General features: G+C 37.6%; 1 protein-coding gene across 4 annotated transcripts in view; it reads right to left on the bottom strand.

Annotated features, from left to right (window-relative positions):
* The window catches only part of LOC122067182 (DNA repair protein RadA), a 53,191-nt gene that overhangs the window by 25,491 nt on the left and 2,863 nt on the right, over window positions 1-24,837 (bottom strand). For 2 of the 4 annotated variants that reach the window (XM_042631044.1, XM_042631027.1), the window contains exons 2-10: window positions 21,078-21,133; window positions 20,468-20,526; window positions 16,162-16,233; window positions 14,814-14,897; window positions 13,729-13,836; window positions 12,732-12,794; window positions 4,751-4,831; window positions 3,719-3,784; window positions 294-449 (exon numbers count right to left, since the gene is read on the bottom strand). In XM_042631044.1, the coding sequence (XP_042486978.1) occupies window positions 294-449; window positions 3,719-3,784; window positions 4,751-4,831; window positions 12,732-12,794; window positions 13,729-13,836; window positions 14,814-14,897; window positions 16,162-16,233; window positions 20,468-20,526; window positions 21,078-21,133 (745 nt within the window). The remainder of the gene's footprint in view (window positions 1-293; window positions 450-3,718; window positions 3,785-4,750; window positions 4,832-12,731; window positions 12,795-13,728; window positions 13,837-14,813; window positions 14,898-16,161; window positions 16,234-20,467; window positions 20,527-21,077; window positions 21,134-24,837) is intronic. The other 2 variants (XM_042631034.1, XM_042631037.1) reach the window with 2 other exon arrangements.

Below are 24,837 nucleotides of genomic sequence, written 5' to 3'. Positions count from 1 at the left end.
AATAAAGGAAACCACAATAGAGCACTCCCCCTATCGTAATACAAATCTGAACAAGCTTAAATAGAGTCGCATAGTGGATCATGATTCAAATAGTTAACCCCAAATAGTTGGGATAGCTCTTTGTTGAATCGTATTTTACAATATGTCATTAAGTTTGTCCATTTCATTCCTAATTATACACTCAACAAGGTAAGATCTATTCCATAACAAAAAGAACTTTTGGCCAAAGTAGGTAGATGGTAACAACTAACAACTAACAAGTACAAGGATGCACTGATATGTAATAGGAATACCTGAACTTCAATAAGAAAAGCTCGGGACCCATCAATAATGACAGCAACTGCAAGTCCAGCTAAAACCTCTGAATCTGAGTGCTGTTCACCTAAGAAAATCTCACTGGGATTTGAAACTGCTTGAAGGCCTGATTGTGTCATTTCAAATACTCCAAGCTGAAAGGAGGGGAAGAAAAGATCAGTAAATAAAGACTAAACTAATTTAGATGTTGATCAGTAAATATAACTGGGCTTTGACACTAAACATTTTTTTCTTTGATAGGGGCAAAGAGGGAAAATTTTATTAAGGAAAAACAAGAAGCATACAGTTAAAGAAGTATATTTTATATTATGCTTTACAAAAACAAAGCACTGTACAGAGTTTGAAAATATGTATGAAATTCTTTAAAAAATTGAAAAATAAAATAAAAATAAAAATAAAAAATTATCACCAACAAGATAAACTTTAATAAGAGACATTCTAAGCCACATCACCCATGATGATCGAAAAAAACTTGTACTAGAAAAGAGAAATATTTCCATAATTTCTGATTCTATACATACATAGGCTGCATATACTCTAGGAAGGCCTTCCTCCACAGCTGCCAACCACTTCCCATGTGGCAGGGGGATGCGGAAATTCCAAAACCATTGGCTAGATGAGGTAAAGTCTTGATTGGCCACTTGTCAAATTTCAAAGCTAAATTCAATCATATACCCCATGTCTTGGCATTTTCAGCTGTCTATCTGTTTTCAACTATTTTTCAGTGGTTCCATGCCCTCAACCAATTTTCGAAAGTTAAAGCTATAATTCGCATCAATTATATAAAAACATGTTGCATTTAAGTGGCCATGCTATTAGAGATGATTGGTCATTGCAAGTAAACTCATCATACGAACATATGGATAGGGGTGTCAAAGCCCAGATCAATATGCGAATGTGAACCAGATCTGATATATCCGTCAAGTCCAATTGCGAATGTGGGATTTCCCTCCGGCACGAATTCATGTTAATCTTGGGATTTCCCCTGAGAGCAAAGGTATGAATTTTAGTGATTGTGAGCATTACAGTGAAACAGAAGTTAAGGTGTCCTATTCTGGTAGTATTAGTCCTGAAAAATCCATCCAGGCTACCTTAGAGGAAAATCTATGTAGATTGCTTAATATCTTGAAGCCTGAGACCTTCCAAGGAGCTATCAAAGCTATCAACGAGAGATTCTTTTTATCTTAAATGTTGTGGGCTCTGGTAGGCTCGTAGCATGGAATTGGGCATGTTCTATGATGCTGTTCTTAACCCCATTTGTATTTTGTAGTGGCCCCGTTGAAAGACGCAAGATGATTGTCCATGGAGAAGTAGCATAAGGGTTCAAGGTTCTTCCCATCATTTAGTAAATTGACGCATCAGAGGGTTTCAAGGATGGGGTGCCAGACAAGATACTACAAACGGGGAGAGAGAGATCAAGAGAAAGCAGGGGAGAATAGCAATGGGGCAGCAGGGGATGAGAAAGAGGGGTTGAGCCATTGAGGGGTAATCTTGCAGAGAGAGCTATTAAAAGATGACATCAAATCCGACCAGATCAATATGCAAATGTGGACAATAAATGAAGTCTTTATCCTGGAGAGCCCTTTAGATGCCTTAAGATACAACAAGTTGCCTCCCAGTGAGTCTTCTTACGCAATCGTGCAAATTGGCTGATAACACCAACAACAACGGATATATCAGGTCTTGTAACAATCAGATAAATGAGTTTCCCAACTAATCTCCTGTACCGATGCTTGTCCTCACATTCCTCACCATCAATTGTCCCAAACTTCTGGTGTGGATCCATAGGAGTATCAACTGGTTTGGAAGCAAGCAATCCAGTCTCAGACAAGAGGTTTCAAAGATATAAATTGCCTTATGTAGCTTACAAACTCTGTGATAGTCCATTCAAAAACCGATTTGAATGAAATTTTAATTTGAGCTTTTATATTGGCTGCTGCGATGTTGGGAAAAGGTTGAGTTGCTGTTGTTGGCTGCTGCGAGAGCTTGAAACCAGGATCAACTGCTGGTTCTTCCTCCTCCTTGGTTACTCCTCTTATTCCAATTCCCTCCTCTTCTTCTCAGATCTGTTCACTTCCTTAGTCCTTTCCTTATTATTATTCTTTGTTCCTTATTTTCTTCTTTCTTAATTCTCTGTTACAGCCATTGCTATCCCAAGCACGGTTCTGTTCTGGGCAGTACTTGCAGCCCAAGTATATTGGTTCGATCCCCATCGATCCTACCCTTTTCCCCTTGACATTGTGTGAAGGTTATACTCCTACAGCCAACTTAGTCTCTCCATATGAGGCCATAAGAATCTTCCTTGACAGACAAACAAATCCTCGTTTGGGGCTGTTCCAGAAACTAACGCCAGTCCTAGTTTCAGTCATTAAATATTAGTCTTTTGTCAAATATTTGGGGTGCTTTTTGAATCAATTCAATAGAACTAAGAGCTATGAATCATCAACTGAAATTTCAGGTCGATCAGTGGCATATTGAGGGAGTTCTCTCTTTGGGTCAGACTCGGATTTTCCACCCTTGCTGGTCATTTGAAGAAGACATTTAAGTCTTCATATTTAAGAGTAGGTCCAATTTATTGGATAATTAATCATAGATTCATAAGCCCTTTGCCTTCATAAGTTAATTTAGTTTTATCCCCATGCTTTGTCATAATTTTCATAAATGAAATTCTCTTCTAAGTTTCATGCCCATTCTGTTCCGGCTCTTGTTTACCTTTCCCAGTAGGATTCTGAAATTTAGAATATTTACAGAATTGCCATTATACTATTAACTTGTGATATTTTTCATTCTAGTGGCCCATAGAGACCCGAAACTAGGGTTTTAATCCGAGTAGCACTAGGTAGTGTGGGCTTTGGACAATACCCTACAAGGTGACCCAGCATTGGTGCTGGAGGTGATGGCCACAGTAGCGGCTGAAACAAGGCCATGGGTAAGGAAGAGTGAAGGACTTCTGGCTGCTGGTCCTGTGCTTTACGTCATGAAGATAACAGACAAGGGTCCTCAGTTGAGTTCCACTCATCTAGTGACAGAAAAAGAGGAGGGAGCGAAGTTTGTAAATAAGGATCCTAGGTTAAGTCCCATTGAATTTTAATTAGTTCAACCAATTGCATAACTGTTTAAAATTGAACAGTCCGGTCGACACCGACCAGTTGAGACCAATTAATTAAACCAGTTATAGATCAATAACCAACTGACTGAATACGATTCAATCATGGTCTGTGCTTTGAAGATCGATTATATAATCAGTCAGTCCCAGCCTTGGGGTTCAAAGTGGAAGGAGCGATTAAGGCCCAACCAAAAGCAACAGGGACACGCCTAAGCATAGATAAGTCCCCACCCTACCACAACACACATACACGTAGGTGCAAAAAAAGATCGTTCATAGGCTTATAGCAATAGGTACCTCGTCAGTGGATCCATAGCGGTTCTTCACAGAACGAAGCAACCGATGAGATGAGTGCTTCTCACCCTGGCAATTACAACGATACGTCAATATGTCAGAGCAAGGTTGCATATAAAAATCAAAAACTAAGAAAGGTCAACACATTAGGTTTGTTATACAAGTAGCAAATTGACATGAAAAAGATATCATGCAATGAATTACTCATGGTGAATTGGTGATCCAAAAGTGAAAACCATTTCGCCATAGAATTTGAACTGAAAATGGTAAGTGAAGAACCATAGTCATGGTTTATGTGTACTGTGTACCAAATTAGAAAAATCAATTTGAAAGCAAACTTGGCTTAACAAATTATCAACTGTTTAACATTACATTCCCCCACCCCAGCACCCCCCCGCCCCCCAAAAAAAAATAAAAAAGAAGGAAGGAATGATTACAGAATAAGGAACTATTAGGAAGTGATTTTTACATATATTGATGCCTAAATCAATAGATGGTACAGAAGCTGCCATGTGCAAATAGTGTTTACTGAAGATTAAGCCCTTAATAGAAAATCATGGCATACCCATCTTAAGACACTGCAGATCTCTTCTGTGTTTTCCTCCGTTTTACCCAGTAAGAACCTTAAACACTTTCCACACTCATATTTTCCAAGATACTTAACATCTACATTCTCCAATGTGCATGCGACCAACTATGTTGGCAACTTAAGCATTGGGATTTCTTTGACCTGGTCCTGCTTCACAGATTTTTCCCCCTTCTTATTTCCTTTCAAATTATTTAGAATTTCAGATCATATTCCAAAGTTTAGAGCCTATCACCCTAGAGTCTGTCTTTTCATATGACTGTAGCATCAAAAAGATACCATTTTAACATGACAGGAATCTACAGTCAGTAGAATACCATGTTCTTCTCTACTTGAGAATAGAAAGTTACCAGAATGCAGGATCATCATTAGCATAAACATCGAAGAACTGCTTCTAAAACATACTCAGCAATGATAGTAAATAAAGTAAAACGAAATTGGGTACCAACTTCCATGTATAGAACAACATCAACAATGTGCTCCAAGACACGAGGTCCAGCAATATCCCCTGTCTTCGTCACATGACCAATCTGAAATAGATGAAAACAAGCATGAGCTCCCAAAGAGGATCCTCAGTTTCAAAACAAGTTCAATATTGAACCAAAAAAATGCATGCTCACCAAGGTTCAAGAACTCGTTTCGTTTAGGTGGTTTTCTGAAATTTCACTTGGCGAAAAAGTTTACTTTTTTCCATGCGATTCACTTGGTCATTTTTGGGAGCTAATGGCTGAAGTGGCCAAAATTAGCAAAATAAGCGAAACGGAATGACCGAGATGGCCAAAATTTTGACGAAATAGTGCACTTTTTTGTCTTAAATGAGCGAAATTTCAAAACGTAATGACTGAAATATGACCGAAAGATGACTGAAATTATGCACTTTTGTGTTTTGTATGGCATTTCATTTCAGTAAATATATATATATATATATATATATCCAAGATTTCGGCGAGTTCTCGAATCATGATGATCACACTACCAAAAACAATGACTTCATCTAGTTAAGTATTGCAAACATAAAAAACAAATGGTGCCGCCTTCATCTGGTTGAATACTGAATACATTAGAAACAAATGGTACCAATATTATGAGCATCAGAAGTAAGTAGGAGTACGACAATTGGCAGATTAGTCCTAAAAGTAGGCAAATTCTCTACTCAATTTCTAGCTTTCGCTGGTTATCCAAACCAGTAACAAAACCCTGCCTTCATCCTTTAAGAGTGACAAAACTAGAAGATCCTGCATCACTAAGAAATAGGTTCAGATGTAAGGGTGAACCAAAGTACTCAATTAAAAGCAAAAGAACTTTGTCACTTGAAACAAGCGAGGAACATACTGAAAAGAAAGACCACAAAGATGAAAAAATTATTTGAAATTCTAAAAGCCAGGAAATTTCAACCAGAAAATAGAAGAATATTGAATATCAAGGTTTTAGAAGAAATAAGCAAAATACCGAAAATCATAGTAGTCGAGGCAACCCAAGGCGGTGGAGGGTTGCCTAAGCGCTTAGGCAACCAATGCTCGAAAATGTTATGTTTTACTTTCCCTCTTTTCTAACATTATTTAGTATGCTACAATATATACCTTATATCATCAAAAATCAACAATAAGCCACATCAAGTCATCAAAAACAACATTAAGCTACATCAAGTCATCAAAAATCAACATTAAGCCACATCAAGTCATCAAAAATCAACATTAAGCCACATCAACCCAACAAAAAACAACATTAAGCCACATCAAGTCATCAAAAATCAACATAGGACTAGAAGACAGCATAAGTAAAAAAAAACCAAGCTATTGAAAGTTTGAAACAATCAAAAAATACATTTAATTTATACAGTTCTTGGAAAATATGATCTTATCTATAAGTAATTAAACTGCTCTAGATTTAGAGAAATGTTCTTACTCTCTAATAAGTTTGATTGGTCAAATGACTTTATTTTACATGAGACTTTTTGTAAAAGGTAGAGCACAAAACCAGCTTTTCAATATTTCCAAGACTGCTTAAATCTGATTTATATTGAAGGAGTTATGTTCTAGTCAAACCTTATTTGGTGTGCGAGAATGCTGTTTAAAATCGCCCTAAATGGAAATAATTTTTACACATCAAAACAAACAACTATGTTGCCACTCTTTTGGGTTTTAGAGATGATTTATCACAATAAATTTATGAAATTTTTAGATTTGAGAATATAACCTAGCATTTGAAAGTTGAATTTTGTTCTTGAACTATGAAGTTGGCTTTTTATCCTTTTAGAATTTGAATTTTTAACTACTTTATTAGATTCATATGGGGGGTGTTTTCTTATTTATGAAGAATATCTTAAATAAATGCAGAGGTAATTTTCATTTACTTATATGATGTTTCACATAAATTAGAGCCAAGTGCATAATAAATGGAATAAAAAATTAAACCAGCATCTTGCACCAAAGTCCCAGTCGTCTAAACCCCAAAAAAACATCTTCAACACCAAGGCGGCGCCTAGGTGAGGCCTTGACAACTCCACCTAAAATAGAGGGACTTTGTCAGTGGAACTAGGCATCTAGGCTCAACCGCTCAACTAGATTCTACAACGCTTTTAAGAGTAATTTAACAATTGAGGTTTCTAGGGGAAGAGTGTAATGGATCGTAGAACTACAGATAGTCAAAGTAAGACTTTCCAATGAAATCCCCATCATTTAAATGTCGAAATAGGAAAAGCAAATGCTTTATTGTTTCAAATCTCAACCGTCTAAAATCTTCATTTTCTTGCATCACTCATTTTCATTACAAAAATAGGGAATATCCATATGTCCCTATGCCTAGATAAGTATAAAACTTCACTATTTGCCACGTGATAATACATGGGTAAGTCATTGTGAGCCAGGTTTAAGGTCACGGTCTCACCCATGGTTTCGCCTAGGCCAAAAACCGAGATCCCGCAAACTATGCTTTTTTGACAACTTGGGGATGGGTTTCGGTGGCCATATGAACAAGATAGCCTATGAAACATATCATCTAGCCTATTTTAGGCGTTTTAAACACAAAGGAAACATTAGATTTTTAAAATCAAACCCAAAATGATACTTTGACTTCGGACCCTAATTTGGTTAGTCCATAGCGTAGGTTTACCTTAAGGCTATATTACACACAATATCTAGCACTTTTAAAACACAAATTCAAGTAAAAGTGTAAACAAGTTAAATAAGCATAAGGAATTAAAAGACATAAAAAATGGTCAATCTTTAATCTCCAAGTGTTGAAGTTGATAATCTTTATTGTAGAAGTGAGATTTGGCAAGAAGAAGCACCAAAACACAAAGTCATGTGGGGTTTTTCTTCACAGCAGGGCTTGACAGGAAATATATAGCAAGAAGTACAAGAAATCTAATCGAAATGGGGTTTAAGACATCATGTGACTTTGTTGAGTCGAGACGAAACCGACAAATGAACCGGAATCTCGACAAGACACCAAGATTTCAACTGATTGATGCAGATTAATAACCAAAATAAGCTTGTTTTATTCGGAATAAGCCTAGGGTTGGGTTGTATATGTGTTGGGCCTTCAATCCATGTGGTTTGGAGTGTATTGGGCCACTTTTATGTGGGCCTAAAAGAGGGGCTCTAAGATTGAGTACGGGATTACTAGTTAGTTTCCTTTTTTTATTAGTTTCCTTTTTAGTTGGGCTTTGATGGGGTTAATTAATTTCTAATTTCAGTACCTAATTAGTTTCTAATTTTGGTATTTCTTATTTCCTAGTTTCTATTTTTTATTTTAGTAACTAAAGGACTTGCTTTTATTTAGTTTCCTATTTCAGTTTTGGAAACAAAAGTGAGTTTCTATTATTTGTAAACCCCCATCATTATTATAAATCAAGGAGAAGTCCCATTAAGCCCCACGATTTATAAATGAAAAAAAGAAGCTTGCTGCTATGTCTCTGCTGGGACTGCTGTGTGTTTGATCACAGTGGAAGGGAGTGGTGTTTGCTCCATTCGACTCCTTGTGGTGGGAGGCCTAGGAGGATCCTCTTCAAGTGTTCTTTTTTCTTTCAAGTGTCTTTGCAAGGTTCTGCAGACCAGGTACAGATCTGATCTATTTTTTATTTTTGGGTTTAAGAAATCCTGATTTCTCTCCTACCACCCCTATTCTGTTCTGAAGTTCCAGCCATCCGATGGCTTTGGAATTTTGATCGATGATTAGACCTGGTTAGAGGGTGGCTCGACCTTGATTTGAGGTGCACCAGACCAGTGGATTAGTAGTTATGGACATTACTCCTATTCTGGCCGATTCTGTTTCCTGCCCAGGATTCTGATTCTCTCAGTACTGTGTGTTGTTAATGGTTGCTGATCATATACTTCACTGTATGCTTGTTAGTTGATGAGTTCAGCCCCTAAACCCTTGCTGTTATTCTACTACAGAATTTCTGAGTTGTTGAAATCGATTGCAAGTACCATATTCTGTTATCTCAGTTTTTACTACTATACTGTGGTTGATTTATTTGGGAGATGCTTGGGTTGTTCTTTGATTAAAAGTTCCTGCATTTGAGACTTGGTTAGACTCCCTATCCTAGTCTACATTATCAAGATAGTCATTTTCCAGTATCGCCTATGGTCTCACTTGCCAATGCCAAAAAAAGATATTTTAGAGACTATGCTTGTGAGTGATGACTAGGCAAGCATCTCGTTTCCATATGAAGGCATTTTCGTAATTTTAATGAAACTTTGATCAGCGTTTGAGCCACTCCCCCTACTTATTTTGGGCTAACATTTGAACTCTAAGAGGGAAGTGGGGTCCTTTATCACATGAACTAACCCATAAACTACCAACTATCATAGTGACGCTTAGAAGTACCCCAAATAATTTTATGAGTAAAATCAATAGTTTTTGTCACTCCAATCCAAATCCCAAATATATACGAACACACTTTTGAGATACTTCAAACAGATCATGAATTATCAGCTTTCTATTCATCACCCAACTCCAAATCAAAATAAGCCCAAACTTCAATGAAATTCAAAACTATGATTAGTACAAGCATTAGACAAGCAATCCTATCAGTGGAGCAAAACCTACATAAAGCTGACTAATCTATTGAATACTGACCAAATCTCCACAGATAATGAATTATAATAGTTATTTTAGTCCATCATGATCTTTAAATCCTTTTGAAGTATAAAACCCAGTCAATCAGCACCAGTAGGCACAAAATGACCAAATCCCTATTAGTTACCCATTTTTCTGTTCAAGATTGCCGCTTTAGTAGCTGCTTTTCTCCTTCCGCTTATAGTTCTTACTCCTCTTTTTCCTCTTGCAACAGCCTCTTTTCCCCTTTTACCCTTCTCCAACATAAGTGGGAAACCATGCCCACACACGTCTGTGTCAATACATGGGCTCATGGCATATAAGCAGTCTCCCACAAATCACAGCAAAATACATACCCAATAACAAAGCTAAGGTTGTTGATACAATCAACGGTGAGGACCCAAACCAGAAAGACAAGCAACCAGTCAGTCCAAAATGTTAACATTGGTAGCCTTACCTTCAAAGCTAGTCAGACCAACAAAAATGTGTTGCGTTTGCAAAGTGAGCAGGCTTTTTCGGAAATTATTCTGAAAATCAGTACCCTTGGAAGTACCATCAACCTCTTAAGAATATCTAATTATTTTACATACCTCGAACTTTCTTAGTTTCTTTCATATACATCTCTTTCAAAGATGGATTCCAAATGGCTTCCCAATCTTTTAACGTAAGAACCGATCCTTAGTTCCTTCAATGAATTGAACTATGGAGGAAGAAATAAACATTTGAAAGCTTATATAGATGCCACACCACAGCACTAACAGTCTTCCCAAATAGAATTCTTTGGCCAGTTGGCATTTGAACAATAGCTTTCACAGAATGAGGGTGCATCAACAAGATGCAACAACAATAACAACTCAGCCTTTTCCCAACTAAATAGGGTCGGTTACATGGATCCATGCGAGGGTAAATTATTAATAAAAAATAAAAAAGTACAAAGAAAGGAACATAGCAGCACCTCAATAAAATCCCACATAAATGGGGTCTGCTACATGGATACTTGTCCTCCAAACAGCTCTACTCAAGGTCATACTTGAGTCAAGACCTAAATTATGCATATCTTTCCTCACTACTCCTCCTATGCTCATTTAGGCCTGCCCCTAGCACTTCTAGATCCTTCCATCTGAATCTGATCACTCCTGATGCAGTTGGGCGATGGAAGGGATCTCTTTGATTTGAGAATTTTACTATTTACTTTCCTTTTTTTTGGTTTAGAAATTAGTTTGATAGTATTTTAATTTAGATTTGATTTTTATTTAGTTGCTATATAGATTAGTTTCTATTTTCAAGTAAGTTGCCATTAATTGCCCAATTTTTCCTTTATATTGGACATGTACTCATGGAGAAATTTCAGTTTTGAATGAAAGAATTGAATGTTGGAATTAATGGATGAGTCTGTGGCTGTTGCGAGCCTTGCGTAGTTCCCCCTCCTACTTTGAATTTCTTTCTTCATCTTTCTCTTTTCTTTTCTTCTTCCTGTCATCTCTACCTCTTATCTCCCACTTTTATTACCTTGTTATGTTCATTGGTTACTGTTCTACATCTCTGCTGGGCGTTAAAACCGACATCAACAAGAAGCTGGCTGACCCCTGTCCTGTGACCGACGGAATCAGAGGTTTGGGTCGAAGGAAGCTGCCTTGTAGGCGACTCCAACCCTTAAATCTTAGACCAAAAACCTTTCTCTGCTGTGAGAAAACAAACCTGCGACAGGGCTGAACCCTAAGCTACCGCCAGGTTCTATTACAGGTTCCTACTGCAGCCTTCCAACCTGCAGATCCAAGTGCTTATCTTGTGGGATCAATAGAGCCTTATCCTGAGAAGCTTCGTTTCGAATTTCAGGTCCAACCAAGCCCTATCGAAGGAGTTCTACCGATCGGAATTTTTTTCTGTCCGCTGGTTTCTGGTTCTCACGACAAGAAGAAGAAGAAGAACAGGTTTCTTTTATTTTAAAAGAATTTTTGCTGTTATTACAATTAAGCCCTTGTTCCCAAAAGTTATATTCCATAACCCCTTTTCTCTTTGGTAAAATTCAGAATAAGCCTTTGTACTAAAGTTTTAGTTCTAGAACTACCCCATCTACCTTATAATTATTTCTAAGGCCCTGCTTGTTTCTGAAATTACAAGAATACCCTTCAACCATTAAATTTGAGATTTTGGTCATTCTTGTGGGCCATAAGCGATCCGATTTCGGCCCTTGGAATCCGGATCCGCATCAACTCCTCCTTACTGGTACATCCCAAAGCCTCCATTGAAAATGGCCATGCCACCTCAAACAACTTTCTTAAAGCTTGTCATGAAATGGGGCAACTCCCAAATTAGCTCTAATATGGTCATTCTTTACTTTATCTTCCAAGTTTTTTCGCACATCCATCTCAACATCTTCATCTCTGCTACACTTAGCTTATCTATATTACGCTTCTTAACTGCCTAACATTCCTTCTCATACATCATAGCCGGTCTTACAATTGTTCTATACTTCTATAGAATTTTCATTTAAGCTTTAATTGTCCTATAGAATTTTCATTTGAGCTTTACAAGGAGGTGCATCAAGATGCAACCTTCAAAACTGGTTTGGAGGAGAAGAAAAAAATAATTGGCATGGGTCTCAATCTAATGTAATAAATAAATTACTACATTGGTGATAAAACAGGTAGACTTTCCAATGTCCAGTAAAAAAATGTTTTGCAGTTTTCTTAGAAGAAGATGGTGTACAATGAAAAAATTTTAAAGGATGGGAGATTGGAAGAAATATTGCCATTGGGATCATGCAATGGAATAGGCCTCCACATTTGTTAATCATGAATTATTGAAGAGGAATAATTGACCAAGGAATTTGAGAAAGCTAGGTTTGTAAATTTCAAACCAAATACATCAACTACATACTCATACATTGTTGGCTCTAGAAGCCTTTCAATTTTCTATATTCAATCGCCTCCTGCATTTGTTTCATAACCAATAGTTATAAAAGATGATGCCACTAAAAGAAGTCTAAGTCAACCGTACATGAAGCTCTTGTGGAAACCAAAATGAAATTTATCGTTGATCAGTTCGCCTCCGCTCTATTGAAAGGTCTCCATTCCTACGGCGGTTTTGTCAACGAACGCGTCTCGGGCCGGATTAACTAACCTAACCCTTAAGGCTATGGCAACGGCCATAGTTGGGTGCTCTGCTTTAGTGTGATTGACGAAGGCTAGGCTAGGTTTGGTAATACCCAAAACAAATGAAAAGAGATCGGGGTCGATAGTTGGCAAGGAACTTGATCCCCCCCCCTAACATAAGGGGCAGCTGCGGTCGATCCAGGGAATGGAGGGGCCCTTTTACTAAAAGAAAGTCACTCTACGACAAGTTAGAGATTAGAAGGGGTTAACTCACCAACAAAACAGGTATATCCGTCCTCTTAGCAAAACGCAACAACACTGAGGTGCAGTCCTTGACCTGTTGGATCATGCGGAAAGGCTGCAACATTAGATCAAAACATTGGGGAGAGGGATGTTAAAGGTTAAAGGTTTGTGAACTTTGTCTACCGTCACAACTTGCCACATGGCAAACAAGGGTGGGTCCATGTAATAAAGGATGTCACACCTCACCAGTCAAGTTTCAGTTCAAAACCATTAGGGAAAGTGACTTAAGAGATAAGTTCAAAAATGACCCAAAAATGACCCAAAAATACAAAAATTTCAGTAGGCCACTGGATATCATTACAATGATATGTCCCTCTTGTAATTTCATGAAACTTTAAACCCATCTTTTAACCACCTTCTATGCTTGTTTCAAGCTGAAACATGACCAATAAGATGGGTACGGAGTCCTCCATCACATGGAAGCATCATACATCCAAGTCTATCATGTAGCAACGCAGCACAACCTATTGCCGAGGACAAAGTTACAAAGGATGGTGATATTTGGATTTTTTTGAAAACGAGTAATGTTGTCTTGTAAAAGTATGATATAGAATCACCTTAATCATGTAAACTTGATGCTGTTTAAAAGTTTCACCATAGAAATAATTGCACTTGTTTTAAGTTTTCAAGGCATCATCTAGGAGTCTAGGCCTACTCCAATGCCTTGAGCTGCCAGCATCTAGATGTGAGTAAGACCAGCCAGCTCATAGTAAAAATGTCAAAGTTGAGGACTGTCCACATTCCATCCTTCATGGAACCCAGCAAAAGCAGAACTTGCTCAAGGTTATGGCACTAATATGTTAAAACCCCTGCATATGATGTTTACATTCAGGACTCAAGGCTTACGCCTCGCACCATGCAATTAGAATTCAAAAACTCCAACTTGATGTGGCCGGCCAAAGCATCACATCCTTGTTGATTGATCAAATTAAGCAAACATCCCAACCAAATCAGAAAAAAGATTCAACCTGTGCGAGGCCTCCAGCATTCCCAGTCGCTCCTTGTAAATAGACCGTCTGAATGGAATCAACGATTAGAGCCCGGGGATTGAGGGGAAGAATCTTTTCTAATATGTCCTGAAATAAAACAATAAAATTAATCAGAGAACAAGGTACCCGCATAACATAATTAGAAATGCTTTTGGGGTAATTAAGTTTTTCATTTTAAGTTTATTCTATTAAAACTTCAAACAGAGCCCATCACAAAATGTTATTGATATCCACAAATATCACCCAAAAATAAGGATATGCAGATATAATAGTACACATGAAAAACATTATATGATAACGGAAACTTAATCATTCCATGTATTGTTGCACATTCTAGGGGAACAGAAGCATAGAGCTTAACTGAAATGGCTTAGAGCCTTTAAGAACTGTAGGGTTACAAAACTGAAAGGATGTTCAGCTATTGCCATGAACTTGGTTTTCTCAGCAGAATCAGCATCAGAAATAAAGAAAGAAAATAAGGGGTGACGAAAATCAAAATCACTTAGTTGACATGTCCAACAACTTAGGAATCAATCCTAGCACATGAAAACCCTTGCAGCTTCAAAGGAATTAGAGCCAACTCTAAACCAGGAAGAAGCAAGCAAAGATTCTAACCCATGTGGAGGAAAAGAAGTACAATAAGGCATAGAAATCACACAACCAGATCTAAGCATCATCTGGAGGACCTTGCCTTGATAGCATCACACAATCAATAGGGTAATGGATGGACCACCAAAACCAGTAAAAATGGCAGCAACAATCTGTGGTGAAAGGAAAAATTTTTAATTATGAGAGTATCAGTGAATGCAACGGAAAAAAATTTGAACCAGTTTCAGGAAAATGCACTACAACAGAAATATCACCCACGAGACAGTTTAAATGATAATGTCAAAGCCACAAATAGTCACCGATGATTCTTATTGGAGAAAGAAAACAAATGTACATATATATGAGCAAATGCTAACAAGGAAGCAACAGCTTCGGAAGCATGCACCTCAACATCAGCAACCGAATATAAGAAAATCTAATGTTAACAAGGAAGCAATAGCTTCGGAAGCATGCACCTCGACATCAGTACCCGAATATAAGAAAAGCTCCTCTGTTCCAATCATCATTCGGTCAGCTCTGCTCCCAATTTGCTCAATACTCTGCAATACAAGATGAAAAATAAATAAAGAAAAATGAAAGACCCTGAGTTAGCATCTGGGAATAACCTGATATCCATAGATCTGGGATAAAATTATAAGTGCCAAGTTTTCACTCAAGGAGATTGAAATAAATGAGCATATCCATCAATTTGAAATACGAAAACAGAACAAGAAACAAAGTTCCCATGTGTACACAAATTCCAACAAGTCAACCTCAGAAAATCCCAAGCATGAGTAAATTACCATGCCAAAGTAATCCACTCAACTAATTAATTGGGGCAGGCCACATGAATCCTTTTTCACCATTTTATTTGTTGGGAGGGGGGGTGGAAGGAACACTTCAGATAAAAGAATATGAAAGCATTAGAAAATTTCTTGAAAATAAAGAAGCACCATGACAGCTATGAAACATTCCAAGAAAGGAGAAATACACCCAGCCCACAATCAGCCTGAACCCTTAGAAGGCTTGTATTTCTACTTGTTCTCTTTTCTCCTCAATAAAATCTGTTGCTTATCAGAAGTCTGTTGGTTTGGGGGGGGTGGGGGGGGGGCAATTCTCCAGGTAAAGAAAAAAGAGAGAGGCAATTTATTAAAGAAAACACTCTAAATAGATTGATAAATACATAAGAATGTGAGAAAGGGAGACAAAAGAAGTGGAACAACAATTAGAGGAAAAAGGCCATGTGCCAAATATTCTCACCTAAAACCTTTTTGAAACAGAAACTTATGAAAAAGAATTTCATATATGTTAACATGGCAGTACATTTGCACGTTATAATACTATGTTATAATACTATTGATCGTCATGTAGGAACATGAACAGATTTGCAGCCATACTCTGATTGAATTGGAAGATTAATAATTTAATATCCTCCATAGGTCCGGGTCTTGCCCTTTTAACCCATTAAAAGAAGAAGAATAATAGACATACTAAGGTATCACCACTAGTAAGTGTTGTAAAACCCAAAAAGTGATTCAATGGGCTGACACCTTGTGGCTTAGTCAAGGTATCCCTTTTTATGAGCCACTGCCAGTGCCAGACATGCCAGGTTAGATAAGTAAGTAACATTGTCATAACCTCTTGGATGCATATACTAAGCAAATGACTAGATGTCAAGATACCAACTAAACATCCCTTAGATTTATCTGTTAATAGGGATTTCTACATGCCAAATCAGCCTAAACAAATGATGATAGGTAACCAAGGAGAAATATAACATGGCAGAGTCACAGCACAACAATGTGCAACTTAATGAAAACGGACCTCTTCACCTGAGACATACACAACACAAGCTGCCCGTCCAAAGTCACCCCCTTCAGCTAGGTCTGCAGCAATCTTCAGATCAAAATATAAGGTTTGATCCTCACAGAATAATTCAGAATAGCAAAAATGTTCTGACAAGATAAGAACACAATCAAATCCAGAAACAATGTGCCATCATGACAAAGATTTACAAATGTCCCACATTAAAGTATTCATCGACCACTCTCTCACGTCCTTCCCCCTCTCTCCCCCTCACACGTCTCTCCCTCCCCCCCCCCCAATCCCACTTTCTTAGATCCCTCCCCTTCTCTCCCTCTAACTCTCTCTAATACATCTCCCCTCCCTTACCAATAAGAAACCTAATCTCTTTCCATATTTTATACTCCCCCCCCCCCCCCCCCAAAAAAAGGAAACCTCTATGCTTTCACACATACATCTCCCCCTTCCCCAATTTTACTCCAATGAAATAGGAATTCTTTGATTCCCAACTTATGTGTTCATGATCGGAAACTGTCCTATAAGCATATGAAACCCTAACTCCAGAAACTTTCCTATAAGCATACAAACCTCAAACTATTCACTCTCACTCCTATACCATGCCTCACTCATACGTGATAAACTAATGTGGCTTCTACAAGATACACCAACAAAAGATTCCTCATACATGGACTGAAAGATATATATATATATATATATAATATGCACATAAGGCTTTCGGCCTTTTGGGTTAATTCTCTGGTGGTCTGCAGAAAGCTATTTTATGGAGCTTCCAGCCTTTAATAATGTTGTCGAGAACAGATGACATCAAAGAATGCAATATAGAAGGCAACAAGCATTTGGTTTTTTCTCATCTCCCAATGTAAGAGCCTTAATACAAAAGGTGCATTCTTCTTGCTTAGTAGTTGACATTCTTGAACAGTTTACAAAAGCAAAGAGAAAAACAAAAAACGGGTTTCTTAATTTGTTATCTTATTTAGTTTTTGCGGAGAGCCCATTAGGACTTTCTGATATTCCCAACATGCAAGGTTGTGACGGTTAATAAGATATATGGTTTAGTCTCATTCCATGGAGTTTGTGTAACCTGGGGCATGGGCGTCTGGTAGTCATGGATTTGATAAATCAATTGGTCACATCTCAGCCACCCGGTTCAAATCGGTGGTCACCATCACTTTTGAGTTTCGCCCTCTTCCATCGGTTTCCCTTGGGCACAAGTCAGATTCTCTTTTTGGCTTCGCTTTTACTTCCTCACATGATAAATCTCAATTATAAATGATATTGATCAACTAATAGAGTGCCTTTGCTTAAAATCGAAGAGTCATAACGGTTACTCTGATCTCACCCTCACTTTGGAAGAGCACTTTGGTTGCCACAAGATCAGTGAGCTCCCTCATTCAATTCCTATCTCCATCTCTTTTTCTTATTTCATTCGTTTTCAATCTTCTTTTTCATTAACTACTACCACAGCCATGCAATATTGTGAAGAAATATTAAGAACTTAAAACTTTGTTCAAAATTGGGGCACAGGTGGCATGTATAAGGATCCAAACAGCTCGGGAAACGGGATATATTCATAAAAGAGCAACTCAGTGCACGAGCCTCCTGCTACTGCAGGGTCTGGGAGGGGCAAATGTAGACTGCGTATATTCATATCTAAGTTATATCTTTGATATCTCAGTGGACATGGTACTTCCAGCTTCCAAGTCCCAATCATGACCTCTTTGAGGACGGGTAAAAAAACAAAGAAGAAAAGGCAGAATATAAAGAGAAAAGAAGGAAGCTACCATGAAAAGCTTTGTGTTTTTGAAAAGAAATTGAATATAGGAGATTTTACAATTATGATTTTGAATGGTCAAGATTTCAGTGTAGTCAATAGAAGTATGAAAAATATGACTCAAGTTGAGGCACCTCCATCCTAAACCTCACATTTCTTTCATTTTCCTTTCTTCTTTTTTTTTTTTTTTTTTCTAGCTTTGTTTATTAACTTTTTTTTGTAGCTCAAAAATTCATTATTGATATGATTTGATGGGTCATCTCCTGCACTGAAACATTTAAAGCTTATATTTATCACAGTTGCTGCCGCTTTCTAATTTATCATTGTTCTAGGTTTCGCCAAAATTTCGTGAAACATTTCAGTCTTGCAAGATGTCGAGACGAAAGTCCATGCGAGATATAAAAAGTGCAAGGCTTCAGTTGAAATTTCGGCATTTATATATGTGGTTTCAGGTCAAAATGATACAAGCCTTGAATATAAAAGGTATCGTTTCGAATGAAATGGGTCAAAGACTCAAAATTCGACCCAATTCTTTGGTTTCGCTGTTTTCAACTTTGAGGTTTGAAGAAACTTGGTTCTTTGTGATTTATGGTCAAATCACTCCAATACATGCGTGGAACAAGTTGTTGGGCAGCAGTGGAATGTACCAAAAAAGCGAGGACCGTTTCGAGCCTTCTTGAAATTCTATGTGCTACTGACATCGAGTTGGAGGAACAATTTCGTAGGGGTGTTTAACCTTGGTTATACACTTATACTCGACTACTTGTAATACCTGTACACTTGTACTTATAATACTTTTGTGTAATATCAAATGGTTTTTCTTCATTTATATTGCACATTTTAGTTGTTTTCATTGAATTTTGTGTGTTCTAATACTGAATTATGCATAGAATAGGTTATACAACTTATACTTTAAGAAAAGATATAGGAAAGGTACAATATACACTACCAACCTAGGGTCCAAAGTCACAACCATTTTGGGTGTGTTTTTTTACAATCTACGGGTTCCACTATGTTTAGAGGACTAAAATAGGGTCTCCAAGAAATTTTGGGACCTAATTAGACCATTTGAGCCTCAAAACCATCCATTGAGACCTTTAAGGTTTCGACCAAAATTTCAAGGTTTTGCAAAATACTTCGGTTTAGAGTCCAGTTTCGACCAAGCATAAAACCGAAACCTGGAACCTTGGTTATCATTAGTGAGTATAGATCGTTTGATTCTATTTTACATGCAATTTTAAACATATCCTACATTTTATGTTAAACTTCTTTATTTTGCTTTTGTGTTCACTTTCTTATTGATCCTTATTTACGTTGCTTCAATATTTGAATGGTCCACTATGTTCGAGCCATATGGAAGTTTGATCAAATAAGTTCAACCGTTAGATAAATACATCACCATTTAGATGGTTCTATAAGTCAAATTCCATTGCCTATAATATTAAACTACTAAGCAACTACTAGGATTTAAGAAAATAAGATAGTAGAAAAAATTATGTAATTAACTAATGATAATTAATAGGTTGTGCTTCTCTTAACGATATTTAAATCCTAGATAATTGTAAAATATTAAGACAATTATTATTTAATAGTTACCATTATTTTTATTTATTCAAATGTTCCACCAATGCTTAGAGATCGAATGTTAACTGCAATGAAGTTCAATGCCTATGCTCATCTAGGCACCAGCTATCAAAATATATATACTTGAAATGAATATCTAATTACATATATATCCATAAATGGGGGTATTCTTCAAAGAAAAATCCAAAGGATGACACGTTTTATTTTATAAGATAAAACGCCCTTACAGCTTTGTTTAGATTTCATGATCCATGAGAAATGCAAATTGCACATAGTTTGTTTGACCAAAGGAGCCCTCAACCATTGCTCAAAATTTCGACAGCATATTTCGGCATCGACACTTGTCCAAACAATATGTCATCTGAATTCATGGATGTGCCTTCAATGTTTCGGTTTTTTCACAAAAATATACCTTATTTCAGTGTCATTTTGGCTGTTTCGGCCATTTTGTGATATATTTCGGTGCCATTTCAGCCATTTTGGTGGTATACTTCGGTTTCAAACATTGTCAAAATCCCAAACAAAACTGAAATCCTGAACCATGCCCTAAACATAATAGAAACATATTCTATTGGATTCTGCTGTCAGAGGTATCTAGGACTCAAGGTTTTGGGTATCACACATATTTAAACAATGCTATTTCAGAGAATAGCAACGGTCCACATCTAAATAGTCCAGCAATTAGATTTACAAAATCAATCCCCCTAAACATAATAGAAACATATTCTATTGGATTCTGCTGTCAGAGGTATCTAGGACTCAAGGTTTTGGGTATCACACATATTTAAACAATGCTATTTCAGAGAATAGCAACAGTCCACATATAAATAGTCCAACAATTAGATTTACAAAACCAATGGCCATGAACTCCCCCCCCCCCAAAAAAACATATGACTACAAGTGCATTTGCACGTGCATGTTTCCTAGTTAACCTCAAAAGTAAGTTTATACCTGCAACAACAGTGTACTCTTGCCAACACCTGGATCACCACCAACTAAAACCAAGGAACCTGCAAAACAAAATGAAAATTACAACTAATGAAATGTTTGGTGGCCAAAATGATTTGGATAATGAATAAGTTAGGTCTTTCCCTCAAACACATGTTTCAAGTTGGTGGCCAAATGAAATGTTTCAGATTTCTGCCAAAAAACAAAATGAAATTTACAATTAAAGTTCGGACCCCCAATACAATATTCAAAAAGCTGCTCGCCGACCTCATACAAGATCAGCCCAATCATGCCATGCAGAGTTAGTATTCTCTGCCCTGAAGTCCTGAACAACCTTTGAATTTTCATCCCCAAGAAGAAAACCCATGAAGAATGTAGACAAAACCAACGTTAAATGACACACACTCATCCACCAAGATTAAGAAATTAATAAGGCTGTAAGTTTAAGAAAATATAAAATGAATACAACTATTACCCTATTGCGGTTGCATGAAAAGAAAAAAAAAAAAAAAAAAAAAAAACCAAAATGTCAGCCTTTAACAGCTATGACACTAAACAGAGATATCAACCAAAAGAAGGTAAGAGGAAAAGAAAAGATAGGGGAAAAAAATACCTGGTACAAGACCACCACCCAGCACCCTAGCAACTTCAGCTCCAAAGAGACCGGACCTAAGAATCGAATATTCCATGTATCAACACTCAACAGAAATAAAACATAAGGTGAACAGGATTTATTGTTAGAAATCCTCTCTTACCAACATAAAAGTGTGTTGGTAAGCAATTGACATTTTATTGGCATTTGAAGCAGTTATTAGACCACTACTTTATAAGTCATGCATATCTTTCAGTTCATGAAATGTAAAGGAATACTCATTATTCAACAGGAAATGAGCAAATATATTATCGTCATATAATATAACCCTCTCATGCTGTGTACAAATCAATGTCTAATATACCAACTACATGGGTTCAGTAATACTAATCCTGTTCTATTGTTCTGCTCTACCTAAGCCATAGCTTCTAATAAGTGCTAAGAGATCATGCACTTCTCACTATTTCAGCCTGTTTATCAACTCTATGTATGGCCAGGTCGATTGTACTGCATAAGTAGGCCTGCCATTATCAGTTTGTATCTCCAAACTGAACATATTTTACTTTCAAAATCACAAGTCACATCAGTCAACACTTCAAAACAATTTCCCATCATTCTAAAAGAAGTACAAGGATAAAGTGAGGCAAGCAACCTTTGCCAGTGAGTGCAGACTGTCTTTTCTTCCTCTTTTCTCACCGGAGGGGAGGAATACTTCGAATTCCCTTGTATTCTAATGTCTTACTCTAAGAATTACTCAGAACAGATAGGGGGAAAAAAAGAGAAATTACGGCAAACATATATGATAGCTGGCACTAGCAACATGTATGTGTTCAACAAAAGGTTGTTGGCCCTCAAATCAAATGTTCTTATAGCAAATGCAAAATCAATGTGATAAGCATGCTGAATAATCAAAGGCCATAACTAAGGCAAACTAACAACAAATGCTTTGGTGATAAGTACATTTAAAATACTTAAGGGAGGGAAGCCTCAGTACGAAAAGAAGTATTTGCATACCCCATTCCCTACTGTGGAAACTGCATTGTCATCATGGATTTAGTATTCGGTATCGGTGGAGGCTGATACTGATCTGATATCGATCACTAAAACCATGATTGTCATTGACATCCAAAAATGGTGGAACAATCAGAAAGCAATTTCTTATTTTAAATTTTAACATCATCTGAGGAAATATTTTATTTTTTAATTTGATAGTGAAGATCTACTGACAACTGAAAAGCAGAAATAAGTCATATCCCTCCTCTCCTCCCAAGCGGGGAGAAAAGAGAAGGACAAATCAAGGATTGCCTAATAGGGTACAGAAGCAGCACTAACATGGATGATTTGATGAAGCATGAAAAAAGCCAAGTGAAAATGCTGAATTCAACATTGCATGTATGAGATAAAAGAGTTGCAATGTAAGGCAGGGTAGGACTACCCAATCCCAATTAAGGATCAACAAGCAACCCCAATAACACTATTGTAAAGTGTTTTTCGTTTTTTGCTCTGGTAACGTGTTTTCTGAGAAAATATGTCTGACAGGTCTTGTCATCTCCTCCATTTCTTTCTAATAATTGGATGTACTGTTCATAGCCATTGTTACACCCATGCCCAAAAACCCGGGCTAATTTCAACTTTTGGACCTAGGTGATGCAACTAGGTGACAACTACGAGTAACTTATGGATTTTTCGGCCCATTGCATGGAAGGATTACAAACCATTGAAGGAGTTAAGGTATGTACTTTACCATTGAAGAAAATTTTCCCAAACATTGTTAGTGAAATGTACCAAGGGGTGGGGCCCACACACTAAAAACACCTTAGGAAGGCCCCACTAAACTTAAGGACCCATTTCCTCACAAGGGGGACCAATTCAGCCTGCACCGGCTGATGGAGCATCCACCGGTGAACACCATACGGTGAATGCATAGACCAGTTTTAGGTTATTTTGACGTGGGACCCGAGACCTCACAATCTTGCACCCCAAACCCATCCACGTTGATGGAACAACATGTTTGGGAGTTGATTAATGTGGTGGGACATCTCGAAGAGGGCTTGTTAGTGCCGAATAGCAGAATAACCTGGTATTGGGTAAAAATCCATTAATTCCCCAAACAGCCCTTAGTGGGACTTAAGTGGCTATAAATAGGACTCTGACCATTCATTTCTTCTCCTACAAAAATAGAAACAAGGAAAGGGAGAAAGAAGAAGGAGAAGGAAGGCAAGGGAGGAGGAAGAAGGAAGGGCTCGGGGTTCCTATCAACTAAGGTAAGATTATCTTCTCTACCCTCTTCACACACACACGAGTATCCTTCTTTCTGCCTCATTTTCTACTCTCCATTAAATCCAATAGGGAACCCCAAACCGAATTTCACCTCCATACTCATCTATATATTACAAATTGGGAGGGGGATTTGGTGTGGGAGACTTGCCCAAGCATGAGTAAGGGTTCAATTTAAGACCATAACCCATCCCTTGTAAAATCCCCAAATTGTTAACCAAACCCTAACCAAAATTCCCTCACCCACCTATCTAATCTTTAAATTGAATGGGGGATTTTGGTTTAGGGGACATAATCAAGCAAGTTAATCATTCACCATTGAGTGTGAAAACATCTTACATGAAAAGCCCCAAATTTGGCAACCCAAAACCCTAGGATTTGGGAATTTGCCAAGTCCTCTACAACTAGTTATCCGAAACCCAAAATTAGGTTGGGGAAAATGAAATTAAACATATGAATAATGAATTTGAGTGATCACACAAGCAATTGATGGTCACTACATGAACCCCCAACTGATATTCCCCAATTTAGGTTAACCTAGACTTGAAAAATGGGGATTTGAGTCTATCTTATGACTCTATGTAAATTAACCCACCAATTACACTAAACTCAAACTAGGTGATGTGTGTGTGTGTACCCTACATGCAAACCCACCCTAAAATCACAAAACCTAAGTTGTAAACCATACAAAAGAGGGAGAAATGGAGTTGGAAATGGCACTAAACTTGAAACCACACACACACAAGATCAAACAAAGGGGCCACAAGGCCTATGGGGCTGATCTGGGCAAGGAAACCCCAGTTTCAACTTCACCGGCTGATCGTCACCGGCCAGCCAATGAAGGCAGGAACCATCCACCGATGACCCTGTATATATAATTTTGAGGTTTTCAAACCTTGCAGATCCATCCACCGGTAAACTCATAGGCGGATGAGCATCCACCGATGAACCCTGCAGGTACAAAAAAATGAGATTTTACTCCTCTTAGTTTCATCAGTTGGTGAACTCACCGGCGTCTGCACACTAGCCGGTGAGCATCCACTGGAGAAACCACCAAGCATATTGTTTTAACCTTCTTTTTTACCAATCATTTGAATTATAGGAAGACCTTCCCTATGCTTGAGCATTTACCAAAAACCCCTCTATTTTCAATAAATAGAACCGTCAAGCGGTAAGGCTACGCACGCGAGTGCACCACCAACCGGTGTCCATCTACTAGTGATCTTACAGAACCTATGTTCCAGTGCTGATTTAGGATCATAATTAGAATATAATGAGGATAATTTAAGTATATAAATGCTAACATAAATTCCTTCAATTGACTAGGGACCTAACATACTCGGCGAGGTACGCGATTACAGAAATTTAATGAACAGTTGATTCAGGTTTTCAAGGTGAGGGGATTTTGTATGCTTTTATGGAATGCTTGCCTCATATCGCAAATGTGGGTGAATCATATCATTTTGCATATTATTATCTTGTTCCTTGTGGAAAGTGTTGATGT

Source organism: Macadamia integrifolia, chromosome 2 (assembly GCF_013358625.1).
Source record: "Macadamia integrifolia cultivar HAES 741 chromosome 2, SCU_Mint_v3, whole genome shotgun sequence".
Taxonomy (NCBI): Eukaryota; Viridiplantae; Streptophyta; class Magnoliopsida; order Proteales; family Proteaceae; genus Macadamia; species Macadamia integrifolia.
This window is presented reverse-complemented; position numbering and strand designations above follow the sequence as displayed.